At 41.6% G+C, this 14,975-nt stretch overlaps 1 protein-coding gene across 1 annotated transcript; it reads right to left on the bottom strand.

Annotated features, from left to right (window-relative positions):
• Positions 1-1,143: 1,143 nt before the first annotated feature.
• On the bottom strand, positions 1,144-14,757 carry LOC308096014 (vacuolar protein sorting-associated protein 45-like). Its single transcript, XM_080443266.1, has 6 exons — positions 14,629-14,757; positions 13,071-13,205; positions 5,510-5,744; positions 4,727-4,921; positions 3,629-3,754; positions 1,144-3,078 (listed from the first exon to the last, which is right to left on the bottom strand). Exons 1-3 carry the CDS (start codon positions 14,719-14,721, stop codon positions 5,646-5,648), a joined length of 327 nt encoding a protein of 108 aa, XP_080299392.1. The 5' UTR covers positions 14,722-14,757; the 3' UTR covers positions 1,144-3,078; positions 3,629-3,754; positions 4,727-4,921; positions 5,510-5,645.
• Between the last annotated feature and the right edge of the window lie 218 nt (positions 14,758-14,975).

Below are 14,975 nucleotides of genomic sequence, written 5' to 3' on the forward strand. Positions count from 1 at the left end.
CACATTATTGAACATTAAGACAGCATTGAGAGCGAGTGCAAAAATATAACAATAAGTTAGACTAAATCAGAAAACAGATATGAGAGTACGAGTACAGGGCAGCACAAGACATTAATCCAAATCCTCAGTAAAAGGCAGCGGCAAACAGAAAAGTCTTCAGCTTTGACTTAAAAGAACTAAGAGTTGTGGCAGACCTGCAGTTTTCTGGGAGTTTGTTCCAAGATGTGTGATGCAATAAAAACTGAACACTGCTTCTCAACGTTTAGCTCCCGATTCCAGGCCTGTGCAGATTCTCTTCTATATTTAGGTCTGGAAACAAGCCATCAAGGCTTTTTTGTGTTATCCTTTTAGGATTGCTTGCATAACTGTACTTGCTGTATGTACTGTTTGTAAACGGATAATGAAGTAATCAATTAATCAAACCTGTCTGTCCCAGAAGACCTGAGAGGTCTGGATGTTTCATGATATTATAGCACAACAATCAGAAATGTATTTTGGCCCTAAACCATTCAATGTTTTATAAACTAATAGTATTTTTAAATCTATTCTTTGACAGACAGGTCAGGGAGCCAGTGTAAAGATCTAAGAACTGGAGTGATATGATCCACTTTCTACTAAGTTGAGTAGCAGCACTCTGAATCACCTGCAGGTGTATGATAATTTTGGGAAACCTGTAAAGACACTGTTACAATAGTCAAGTCTACTGAACATGAATGCATGGACAAGTTCCAAATCCTGCTGAGACATGTCCTTTAATCCTTGACATACTCTTAAGGTGACTTAAGGCGGACTTTGTAACTGTCTTGGCTATTGAAATTCAGGTCTGACTCCATGATTACACAAAGATTTCTGGTTTGGGTTGTTGTGATTCTAAAAGATTACAGATTGAAGCTGAGCACTGACTTTTAATCGTTCTTCTCTTGAAGAACGGTAAAAACACCGTTTACTGAACTGTAATAATTTGAGCTTGTAGTGAGTTGTTCTTCTACTGTCTGTCACACTGCAAAACTATCAGCTAAATGACCACAACAAAGTTTAAAAATTCAATTACATTTTCACACAATGTCAGTATAGCAGCATGTTTAATATTCTTTATAAAACAACTGAAACAATATATATTTACAAACCACAGATGAAACACTGGTCAGCTCCCTGTGACAATATAAGACCGTGGTTGTACTGGGCAATATGTAATACAGAATAATACAGGGTGCAGATTTCAGCAGTACACCACCCACACCCTGACACAGCATGTCATCAGGTCTGTAAAGTATAACCAGCAAAGAGATTCATACACAATGATGTACCAACACCCAGGACATGTGTGTTTTGCGATTGTTGTGTGTTGAGTTTGCTGTGTCTGTTGGTGAAATGTCTGGTGCACCCAGACATTTCTGCTAAGAGCTTGTAGATCTGCTATTTTTTTTTTAATCGTGAAAATGTGTGCAGATCTTTGAATATATACATATATTTATTTATTTTTTAAAGCGACATTTTTTTACTCAAATCTTGGGGGGTCCCTGGAACAACATATTTTCAGATGGGGATTGACAGACAGATGGCATGCATCTCTCATCTTCTTCATCTGATCCTTATACTTCACCAGTTCAGCATCTAGTCTGGCAATCTGTCAATGGACTCCGCTCGAGAGTCCACACTTCCTATGCAGTCAGTGAGGTTGGGCGGTGGACCCTTAGGTTTCCCTCGACCAAAGATACGGTTCATTTCTTTAATAAGGTTGTTTAATTATGGAAAAAACTATTATGGAAAATGTAGCTACTTAGCTCTGTGTCAAGTGAAACCACCTAGAATAATACACCCGGAAGAGTAACTTTGGACTGACTTCATTAAATACATATCATTTTGGGGGTGACATGAAAAATGTTTGATACCACTGATATTATAGCAAAACAAATTAAACTGTTAGGATTTAGAAGACATTTGTAGAATCCCCAGAAGCAGAGATTTGAGTTAAAAATGTTTGCTTTAAAATTCAAAGATTTGCACAAATTTTCACGATTCTTTCAAAAATAGCGGATCTACAAGCTCAGTGCTATGAGCTTGTAGATTGTAGAATCTGCTATTTTTTGAATAGCCAAAGAAATCTAAAATGACACAGACGCTTTCCCGGTCTTGATGGATTAAGGAAGTGATTCAGTTCTGTTCAACAGCAGCAAACATCCCGACATGCCTGTGGAGATTCTCTTCTATATCTAGTATGATTGATTTTAAGAACTAGAGCTGGTATACCTCAATGTCCTCCTGTCTGTCTCTCTGCTTTCCTATCTGTCTCTCCTATTCTCTCTGTGGCTCAGTTTCAGATAAGGTTCTCAGAACCTAATTTGCTCAACTCTCACACAACTCATAAATTGTACTTAAATGGATAGTTCACCCCCAAAATGACAGTTTTCTATCAATTACACATTTCATGGAGCCTTGAATTCATAAGAGATTTTTTAGTTTTTGTCGCATTCCTGAACCAATAATTTGATGACCAGGTCAGTAGGAGACTCTTTGAGTCTACAAGGTAGGAGACTCAGACCCCGCCGGTCATAGAATTATTGGCTCAGGAATGCGATAAAAACAAAAGAATCTCCATGAATTCAAGGCTTCATGGGGTGTGTGATTGATAGAAAATAAGTCATTTTTGGGTGAACTACTCCTTTAAAAAACAAAACTGATTCAAAAACTGCGAATATAGCAGATCGTTGAGTTGTAAGCTTATAGACTGATTCTTCCTTTTTTAAACTAGTATTATTTATAAAGTACCTCCCTGGTTCTGGTTATAATGGAAACGCAAACAAAAAACGTCACAGAACACCACGTGTTCTGGAGAGGTCCAGGTTAAGGAACGTTCTGGGTTACCCTTTGCAGTCAAAAAGAGCCGTCAGCTGTCATACTGTCTGTCTCTCCTACTGTCTGTCTCTCAGCTGTTCTACTGTCTGTCTCTCCCACACGGTCTCTGTCTCAGGGCCTCTAGCAGCTCAGTCAATCAGAGCTTGGGCAAGAGTTTGGATCATCTCATTGGCTCCCACTGGCTCCAGCTTCCCGGGCGTAGCAGACACCATGGCGAATGACCTGATGGAACGAAATGGGTCATCATGGAAATTAGAGTTAATTGAAATGAAGGTGATCAAAGTACAGGATCAGAGCTACAAAATGAGGTAAATTATCTTATAGTGAGTACACCTTATTGAATTATGTTTATCTGAAAGTTCTGAGAATTGAAGCTGCAGTTTTGACAAGGAATTTAACACTTTCTCAGCACAAAATGTATCTTTGGAAAAATATGTTGTGCTTTGAACTGATATATTTATTATGCTATTCATACTTGAAGATTCTAAATCTGGCTTAAAGAACCAAAACCAGTTCAAAGATTTTTTAGATCTTTTGCAAAATGCGTGATGACCACGCACGTACAAACGCACACGCACGCACACACACACAGTACATACTGTATATCATTGCTGTTGGCCAGAAACATTGTATCTCCATATTTAAACCTTTTTGCATTGTTTAATGCCCTATTTTATCATACAAGAGTGTTGAGGAAAGAGCAGTGAAGGAACGGTTTTGGACATACAAGGTTTCTGCCCGGCATGACAGTGCTGATATATAAACTAGGTACCTGCGTAGAATGTCTTGATGATGTGACAGAGTTGAGGCCACCTCACCAACAGCACAGAGTCACAACCAGCTGCTCGACACTCAAACTTTCAACCCCTCCATAAGATAATAGCTGACTCCAACGAGCCTGCAGGAGAGAGAGACACACACACACACATGTTAGACAAGACAGACAGACAGACTCATGATGTATGGACAGAGAGTAGGGATGGGCAATTCACCGGAAATATATTGAAACTGATATTTACAACCAATAACCAACTTTCTCTTTCTTAATGGAATGGTCGAGAAGCAAGTTTATTTATTTTTTTAGAATTGTTTTTAAAATGTTGTATATATCAACGAATCGTATAGATCGTAGGGCTGTCAGTTTTCTTCTATAATCCCATTCGAATTTCAATGCTTTATTTTTAATATTCGAATATTTTATATAATATATATAATTATATAAAATAATGTATACATTACATTACAGTCATTTAGCAGATGCTTTTATCCAAAGTGACAATAAGTGCATTCAACATACTGTAGGTAGGGAACGAAACTACTAAACTGTATAGTTGTACAATAATAAACACCCACGTGCACACATAACCTGAACCAACGTGACCAGACACAGACTCACACAGGCGTGCGGCCGAGCGTGCACAACACAGACACAAATGGGTAGTATGGCAGCGACGACGTTCTTTCAGTGTGCAGTGCATGCACTCAAACTTTATTTTTGATCATGCGTGACGTGATGAAAGCATTTATTTTCGCATTGGTAGGTAGGTCAGGAAAAAGATTTAAAAATTCTAATCATGAAATTCATTCTGACAGCCCTAATAGATAGAACAGATTTTTTTCCTGATAAACCAATAAACCCTGCATTATACAGAACTTCATAGTACAATGGTGGTGTACAAGAATAGCGAAAATAGCTGATCGACAAGCTCACATTGTGTCACATTGTGACAGCTTGTAGATCAGCTATTTTCACTAGAAAAGTTCATTAATCATAACGTGGCAAAAGTTTAAAATAATTGTGATATTGATTTGAAGTCATATTGCTCATACAGACAGACAGACAAGACAGACAAGACAGACAGACAGGTACCTGTAGGAATTCTCTGACAACAGGAGTGATGCAGACATCCAGCGGCTGCAGATGGGAAGAACAGCCAATAGGAATGACCACTGGAGCGGTGTGGGAGGAGCTTAGAGTGGACAGGAAGTGGTCATCCATGTGACCTCGATGAGAGTCCATGATCAACACACTTTTACTGTGATTGGATACATGAGGGCGCCATACCTACACACACACACACACACACACACACACACACACACACACACACACAGGTTTTTAATGAACTACAATTAATTACATGGCTAAAACTAGATGTGAAAAAAACATTGTAGTTAATCGAAATATAAATAAAAACGAGGTTTTATCAAATAATTTACTGTATTGTGTGTTTACAAAACTAATTAAATCTAAAATTCTTAGTTCATCTTTTTCAATTTATTTTGGCTTGACATCTCATTCTCAATTTTTAAGCCACTTTTAAACTGTGTATCAAAATAATGGTATGTTATTTACTAAACACAATACCTTTTCTGACCAATTGACCAAACTGGGGATCCTTGAAATTAAACAGTTTGAGAATCACTGAACTAGTCAGACCTACAACTACTCAGAAAGGGGAACCAACATGGCGGCACGTCCAACGCTTGCTGTGGCCACTCCTCACATAGATAGATTAATACACCTAATTTTGCACAAATCATTCTTTCGCTCTAATCATTCTTCCGCTGTCTCTTAGGAGAAACGCAATTTTGTTTTCTTATGCTTGCAGACGGAAATGACAAATAAAATAAATCTGAACCAGCAGTATACCTTGTGGTGCCAGAGGTCCAGCCTGCATTGGTCAGTGAATCCGTCGGCTGCAGCCAGCAGGGTGATGTTGGTTGGGAAGCCTTCTGGGAGGACGGGGCTGGTCCCAGTGTAGAAGTTGATGGGGTTTCGATAAGGTTTAGTTGCAGCCCATAGAAGAAAATAGAGCATGCTTACAGATGAAGTAAACACTGTATTTGGGTCTTCTCAACTCCTGGATCAAGCTCTCAACATTCTCCTGTAGGACACACAATAGAATAGAATAAGAGAGGAGAGTCGGTGCAATAGTTTACAGTAGAAATGAGGGGTATGCCGATATATCGTCCCGCGATATATCGCGATACGTTTTCGTGACGATATGTATCGGTTTTTTTTCGGGTCAGGTGTCATACTATTGCCCTATTTGGATTCAAAACGGCTATTGTAGCTGAAACGCTACAAGTTCGCATATCTGAATAATGCAAAAACAGAATTATTTGTTTGCATTTGCTTTTTTTCTCCCCCATATATTTTTAATAATAAAAAAAGTGCGTATCGTATCGTATCGAAATCGTATCGAAGTTGTGAGCCAAATATCGTATCGTATCGTTTGGTGAAATTAGGCAAAATCGGCACACCCCTAGTAGAAATACATTTCTATGGTGATTCCTATGAACAAACACCAGCCACCAAGGGATTAAATATAAATGTGGAATAATCCATGATTATGAAAGATAACTGTGTATTATTATTGGTGCAACAGCAATGTGCTTTTATTGTCCTGCAGGAGTTAGCAAACATGTACTGTTTGAGTTGAGCCTAGTGGTACAGAGTGGGCAGAGGCAGGCTCCCTGCTGTGCTCCTGAGCTTCAAAGACTTATTGCATACCAGAGACAATAGGCCTTTGTGTGGAAGATAGGGAACAGGTCTCGCTATCAGGTGGGGGGTTTCTAAACAAAAGAGATAGCAACTCCGAGCGGGGGAGCTCTGAAGAGAGTGTGACAGGAAGCGGCAGGCAATCGCAAGGCTTTGTGGGTAAACAGAACATCCGGTTGCTTGAACCTCCCTGAAGGAGGGCACTGTGTGAGAAGTTTATAAAGGAGCCTGTCTAGGAACAGACTTCAGATTCGATAAGTAACTGGCCATGGGTTGTCCCTCGAATATGGGTTCTTGAGTGACCCATTGATCATCTGGAAGAGAGTGGAAAGTCAATAGTAAGTAAAGCATTGTAAATGATTGTATGTTTGATGTGTTCATAATGGGATGAAGTCATATCTTAATACTGTGAATGTTCTGTGCTTGTTTTCTCTCTTACCAGGTTTTATTACCTATTTACCTAAATGTATTGTATGTGTTATTAGTAAAATAAATCACCTTAAAAGACATTTGGTACGAGTAATGCCTTAGACTCCTCTCTCTCTCTACCCTTTCATTTGGGCTTAGTAACCGTTGTTTAACTCTGCACAAAGCAGAAAACTAGGTTGGCTATAAAAGTGAACAGTAATAAAACTATTGTAATCCCCGGAGGGGATTTCTTTAGGGTTTAAGCGTTAAATTACGCAGTAATTAAACTGTAGTGTCTCTTAAGAGAGACATCTAGGAGTTTAAATTGATTAACCGTGTTATACGTGGTATAACACAGTAATAAACTATTGATAGTCTCAGGGAAACTTATCTGAGTTTAGTAATTGGAACTCTGCTTGTTACACGGTAATAAGGCTGTAGTGTCCTCGTGGGGGGCATCTTAGAGTTAATAAGCGAATGACACTGTGTTTGAACTCCGCTTATTACAGAGTTATTAAACTATTAATGCCTCTGTGGGAGGCTTTACTGAGTTTAAAGCGTTTAATTACGCATTTATTAAACTATGCTGGTTTTTAATAAGGCCTTCAGAGTTTAAGTATTAATTACCTAGTCATTAAACTACTAGATTTCTTTCGAGTTTAAGTGTTACGCAGTAATTAAAGAAATTACCAAGTCATTAAACTACTAGATTATCTTTCGAGTTTAAGTGTTACGCAGTAATTAAAGTAAAATTACATAGTAATTGAGTGTTACAGAGTAATTAAACAATTATGAACCCTTGGAGCCTATGTGATTCTAGAAAGGTATTAGGTCAGTCCTGTAAGCGGATCACATAATTGTATGATCCTGCCAATAGTCTGATGGTGAAAACCATTAGAGGCTGGATTTAATGTGTGTTATCTAGTGAGATAACATAGCATAAAAATCTCCTATAGCCTTAGGAGTAAAGACGCACTGTCTCTTTAAGATGAGAAGTGAGTCGTAACAAAATAAAATACTTATTAGCCTGGTTATGGGACAGGTTTAATATAGGTTTTATCAGCACCGAAGGAGTCGGTGTGGGGACAAAGGGTCTCCAAAAACCACAGCCTGCAGAAGGTCGAATCCACGGAGGCGAAAGGGGATACACGGAGCCGGCGGCCTAGCATGGCGCGAGGACCGAGGCATTGAATACTGTATGGGCCTACGAGAAGCCTACCGGGGAGAGACTCAACCAGGTTGCTATGAAACAAAGCCCCACAGTTTGCAAAAAGTGTGGAGAAAGGACTGTAGATTTGGGGATGCTGCGTGCCAACAAATTCTATTGACTGAGCTAAGAGTAAGGAGCTGAGGGAGAAGCTAGAAGCTAACCACAGGTTATGTAGCTATAGGCTACCGTTAAAAGTTTGTTTAGCGTACCAATAAGAGGGTTTAGAGATAAAGCTATCCGACCTGAGAGCTACCTTTAGCGTGGCTAGCTAAGCTAAGCAGTTCTATTGTCTAGCATATTAGTGCTAGCTGCTAGCTAACTGCCATTATTGACAGAGAGGTGATTGTTGCCCCTGACCTGGGTGGTGGGGAAATACAATTAGCATTATCTTTGTTGGAGACAGAAGGTCTGTCCCCCCTTTGTTTACTGATAAGGGTTGGGGGAGGATTCTGCCAAGTAATTCAATGTTTAACCAGGCTTTATGATAGACTAATACTGTGAGTAACTAGATGATTAGTTTACAAGAACAGTGGATCAATGGTCATTATTGTGGGTTAAATACTATAATGGACTTTGGTAGAGCAAAATATATCCTATCCAGTATTAATTAACAAAATTAACTAATGTGAGTAAACCATTAAAAGGCTTCGTGCGTGGAATGCTACATTGGGTGGGTGCTATTTTACAGGTTAGAACAGTGTTAATTAATTAGTGTTGTTATGAGCTAAAGGCTGAACAATGCTACTTGCTAAAATAACTGACGATTGCTGTCAGAGCCTATTGAATTTAGACTAACTGAAAAAGCCTATACCTAAAGTCCTATAAGCCAAGAAGGCAAGGTAAAAGGGGGAAAATGGCAGATTTAGCTGATTTAGTGGAAAGGGTGTGGGAAGCGCAGTCAGACTTTGAGATGGCAGCAGAGTACACACTCTATATTGTTAGTTATCTATCAACAAATGAGATAGGTGCAGCGGGAAGGGAGCTAAAAGCCGATTTAGCTAGATTCCTTGAGATTGCTACTAGTTCTATCGCCATACTAGAAGAAGTTGGCAAGGATTCATCTGAGATCTGCAGGATACTGGATGCCTGTGTCCTAGAGTATATCGAGACATTGAAGCTGGTCTGGGTTGAGGTGGAGAGATCACTCCAGGATGAGAGAGGGTCCCACTTCACACAGCCCCCAGTGAGTGAACATCCCCCTGCTGTGAGGGAAGAGCCATTGTCTAACCCCTCAGAGATTGCAGCAGAGCCGGTCGTAAAGGACAAAGCAGCTGAAGGAGGTGAGACTGTAACCCCTACAGATACAGATAAGCCGGACGCTGCAGAGGGGGGCAGGAATGTCACACCTACAGATGGATCAGCTGGGCCAGCAGTCCTCAGAGTGAAACCAGATGGCATCACTACTGCAAGGGACAACGCAGAGACCCCTTTCCACGCTGCTCCGAGGGAGGCAGGGACCCCTTTCCACGCTCCGAGGGAGGCAGAGACCCCTTTCCACGCTGCTCCGAGGGACCACGCGGAGAAGGAGGTCAATCCTGAGGAAGTAACTGCGGAGAACCAGTCACTGGAGATCGAGAGAGCAGCTTCGATGGACAACGCGGCGGAGGGATATCTCCTCATCACGACACGCAGGGAAGGCGCCGAGGAGGTCGTGACGGCCGGCGGAGAGGAGCCATCGGCGGCGGGGGAGGTGCCACTGGAGATCGCGAGAGAAGCGAGAGAAGCTGCAGGGGAGACCCCATTCCACGCTGCGATCGAGAGAGCAGCTGCAAAGGTGCCACTGGTGATCGATGGAGCTGGACCTGGGGACGAGACGCCTGCGGAGGAAGCCGAGGGGGATCGACCAGAGGGAGCCAACGTCGCAGATGAGCAGACCGCCAGGGAGGCAGCTTCAATGGACGTCGCCACGGCGGTGAAAGTCTTCACCAATCCACTCGACGCAGAGGGGAGCCAGTCACTGGAGGTCGCTGAACCAGGAGAGAAGCCGGCGAGGGCGTCAGTAGACGCCGCTGCTGCGACGGACGTCGCCGCCAGCCCACTCAACACGGAGAAGAAGGGATCCGAGTCGCCTGGCAAGGGTGGCGTTCGCTCCAAGCGCCCGTCTACGAAAGGTGGCAGGCAGATGGCCCAAAGCAGACCAGTCAGGCCTGTCAAGGGTGGCGTTTGCTCCAAGCGCCCGTCTAAGAAAGGTGGCAGGGGACCAGCTACCAGCGGACCGGTGGCGTTCAAGAAGGGAGCCGCCGAAGGCAGACCAGTCGGGTCTGTCCGAAAACGGGGACTGGGCGCCAAACCAGCTCCCCCAGAACCCCTCAGAAAGAAGTCTGAGTGGGTAAATACTGGCATCCGTGCGCCCGCTCGGGAAGAGAGGGGCAGGGTGCTACGTCAGGTCATTTCAGTTCTTACCGCCAGGATCCAGGCAAAGAGAATGCGTGGTCCTGGTGGGGCTGGAATAACTAGAAGAAAAAAGGTGAAGATTAAAGATACACTAACAATCCCTTCTCCACCCTCGAAGGAGGGGAAGAGGGCCACCAGGTGGAGCAAAGCCCCACGCTCTTTCTTGGCAGCGGCCGAGAAGAGCCCCCAGTTGGATGTTGCTAAAAAAGCAGTTCCACTGGTGGCTGGTGGTGCCAGCAAAGTGACGCTGGCGAACGAACTGACATTTGCACTGCCACCCTCAGAGTAAGGGAGCAGTGCAGATGGAAAGGTCCATGAGAAAGCGGCATGGCAGCTGTGACTGGCTAGACAAGGGTTTAGGCCTTTGCAATAGGCTTGACTAACAGGTCTATCCAGTTATTAGCTGTGGACAGTGGTACGCAGTGCGGACAATAAGCGAAAAAGATGCCAACGTGGTGTCTAAAAAATCGAAATGTCTTATTTGAGCGACTGTTTACTTAGGAATTTCGAGAGATATTGTGTAAATGAATGTATCATTTGTAGTGTTTACGATATTACCAGAAGAAATAACTTGCATAATGAAATGTATTAATTTACTGCCGACAATATGCCACTAAGTCAAAATGCAACAATAATTTGGAAGGTTCTTCCATAACAACAAAATTATTCAGTACTGATGTGGACTCATGATCTGAGCAATCAGGCCCTTTGGATTATTATTTGTTGATTGTATAAAAAGCATTTTGGGATGTGGGCTGGAGGTTTAAATGCAGAGTGAAGTTTCTTAAAGGTAAGATTGTAGATCAGCCATTTTAAAATCTTTTAAAACCTTACCCAAGTTACTATGTCAATTGCCATGGCAACATGCCCTAAATAGGACATTGACTTACTAGGGAAAAAAGTGGGAGAAGAAAAGTTTTCCAAAACAATTTGAATTCCTAAAAAAGTTTAAAGATTACAAATTGAGAAAGTTAAGTTGAACTGTAAATTATTCCAAAATATGGGTTTAGAGCCACTCAAAGACAATGTGTGAAAATTGTGTTGAGAATGTAACCTGTATGAGTGTGGGATCAGAGCAGTTTACAGAGATGAAATCGAACTTTTCCGCCATACTTTCGCCAATTACTGACCTAAGCCATGATTTAAGAAGCCAAAAAAGCTCACAGAGAAATGGTGGTAGTAGAGGATGGTTATGAGAGAACTGAACATGGTTCAGTTATCACAGGTGGCAGGTGTGGAATAATCCATGATTATGAAAGATAACTGTGTATTATTATTGGTGCAACAGCAATGTGCTTTTATTGTCCTGCAGGAGTTAGCAAACATGTACTGTTTGAGTTGAGCCTAGTGGTACAGAGTGGGCAGAGGCAGGCTCCCTGCTGTGCTCCTGAGCTTCAAAGACTTATTGCATACCAGAGACAATAGGCCTTTGTGTGGAAGATAGGGAACAGGTCTCGCTATCAGGTGGGGGGTTTCTAAACAAAAGAGATAGCAACTCCGAGCGGGGGAGCTCTGAAGAGAGTGTGACAGGAAGCGGCAGGCAATCGCAAGGCTTTGTGGGTAAACAGAACATCCGGTTGCTTGAACCTCCCTGAAGGAGGGCACTGTGTGAGAAGTTTATAAAGGAGCCTGTCTAGGAACAGACTTCAGATTCGATAAGTAACTGGCCATGGGTTGTCCCTCGAATATGGGTTCTTGAGTGACCCATTGATCATCTGGAAGAGAGTGGAAAGTCAATAGTAAGTAAAGCATTGTAAATGATTGTATGTTTGATGTGTTCATAATGGGATGAAGTCATATCTTAATACTGTGAATGTTCTGTGCTTGTTTTCTCTCTTACCAGGTTTTATTACCTATTTACCTAAATGTATTGTATGTGTTATTAGTAAAATAAATCACCTTAAAAGACATTTGGTACGAGTAATGCCTTAGACTCCTCTCTCTCTCTACCCTTTCATTTGGGCTTAGTAACCGTTGTTTAACTCTGCACAAAGCAGAAAACTAGGTTGGCTATAAAAGTGAACAATAAATTACAACCTTAAACATAGCATGGACCACCCTACCACACCCATGTGTACACGCACGCACACATACAGTAAACACACTTCAGGTTAAGGCCACAGCATGTTTTTGTCCTTGTGTGAGGGAGCTACGTAACCGCCGCTACACATCCGGCTTGTAAATTCCATTCCAACTTGTGGCCTTGTTGTCTACCGTTACTGTGACCTCATGTCATTGTACCGTCCTGCTCTCGTCCACTAACATGAAACCCAGCCTGATAGTCTAGTAGTCTACCATCTGCCTGAATCCGGCGGCAGAAACTGAGTGGGTAGAGAGAGAGGTCGCCTGGTAAACAGAACGTCACCGACTGGTTCGCCCACCGGACCCCAGTCCACCCAGTTTATTGCTGCGTTCACACTGGCAGCTACAAAAGATACAGGCTACCATTCTTTTTCAATGGAAGCCAGTGACGTGAAGATACAAACATACATCTGACGTTTGTAGCTGCTACAAAAGCTATAACAACTACAAAAAGGTTGAGCTGGTTTCAACTTCAGCTACAAAGCTACAAATATGCTGCGTAGCTTTGTATCTGCCAGTGTGAAAGCAGCAACATGTGTCTAAAAGTGTCCCTGAGCAAGACAGTTAATGCAGAGGTGCATTAAGTGCTACAACACACACACACACAGTGAGTACCTTGGTGGGTCGCAGGAAGCAGAGAGCTTTGAGATGCTTCATGTTGTCTCTGTTCTGTGAGTCGATCCTCTCAAACAAATAAACCTCCTTCTGCAAGATCTCTGACTGAGTGTAAACCACACTCAATATGCTGGTCTGGAACACACATACACACACACACGCACACGCACACGCACACGCACACGTTATATTAATAAGAATGAATAATCAATCATAAAACAAGACATGATCGTACTTTAACAGTTTCAAAGTGCATGTCATCTTTCTTCTATCCTATCAACATAAACAGGTTTTAATTTATAACCCACTGGCTCTCAACGAGGGGTCTGGGGCTGGGCTGGGACCCCCAGGGATGTTTGAGGGGGTCCCGGTGGGTCCCCAGCTAAATGACGGACAGGAACCAACTGGACCCTTATGGGTTTGCAACTCTGAGAGTGTACAAATGGAATTTGTTAAATTAACAGCAGCACTGGGAATTTTACAATATGTTTTAAAGAGATTAAATAATAATAACTGTAACAAATGGGGGTCTGTGGTCTAATGCATATCAAACTGGAGGTCCTTGAAATGAAAAGCGTTGAGAATCAATGATGTATGAAAGCAGTGAGTTAATAACTAGTCACGAATCACGGATTAGACTGATCAAACGAAGGATACCAGTTGAATTTTAACTACCTATGAGAGCAAACCAGCTAAACTGAGGACAGGTTTTTGTGGTATTAAGCAGTGGTGGAAAAAGTACTACATTTCTTTACTTAAGTAAAAGTATCAATACTGCAATGTAGAAAAACTATTTTACAAGTAAAAGTCCGGTAATCAAAATTCACTTGAGTAAAAGTTCAAAAGGCATATTGGCATCAAAATATACTTAAGGGACCAAAATATGTCATCATGATTTGTGTGCGTGGGGATCTCATTTTAAACAAGCTTAGTGCTTTATGAGCCTTCCAGTTTAGTAGACCTTGTATTGTGAATTTGTACTTCCATGTACTGTTTTTTTCATGTCTTACTAAACAATGTACATCAATCAATCAAAGTAAAAGTACTTATTATGCAGAATGTCCCCTTTCACAAGGTATCATTGTGTATAAAATGTATTACAATCTTTTGAAAATAGCAGATCTACAAGCTCACATCACGATGTGTTGTGAGCTTGTGGATCTGCAATTTTCAAATAGCCAAAGTTTAAATATGGCTGAAGTGGTTATGTATGTTTTGTAATAATAATTAAATCGGTTTTTTTTAAATAGTTTTCAAATAATTATAGTGGAGTAAAAAAGTACTATATTTGCCTCTGAGATGTAGTGGAGTCAAAATAAAAGTATAGAAAATTGGAAATACTCCAGTAAAGTAAAAGTACCTAACATTTTTACTTAAGTACAGCACTTGAGTACATTTACTTAGTTACTTTACACGACTGGTATTAAGGACTGAAAATATTAAAATAAAGACATGACATTGACAAAATAAAGAGATGACATTAATCAGATAAAGGCCATGACATTAATAAAAAATAAAAAAGGACATGACATTAATACACTTATAAACATGTCCTCACCGTCTCTTTATCCATGAGCAGAACCTTCATTCCAGGCCCGCTATTCTCAATCATCTTGGAGACATACTGCTTCACTGCTAGAGTCACATTCATGGTTATAAACCTCTAATAACCCCTTTATAACCGAAGATCTGCCCTGTTTCAGTGTTATGTGCTTTTCTATCAATGATGTTGACAAACATCAGCTGAGCTGCGGAAATGAAGAATGGACGCAGGTTACACTTCCGGGCGGGTGACGTCAGCACGCACAGCCGACACTGACGTCACCACGGGCGTAACCTGGAAACCCTGGGCGTTGCATTGTGTCTGGCGCTCTCTTGTGGCCATGTTGGTGTATTGGTCCTGTC

This window comes from Gymnoscopelus braueri (genome assembly GCF_963280865.1).
Source record: "Gymnoscopelus braueri genome assembly, chromosome: 11".
NCBI lineage: Eukaryota > Metazoa > Chordata > Actinopteri > Myctophiformes > Myctophidae > Gymnoscopelus > Gymnoscopelus braueri.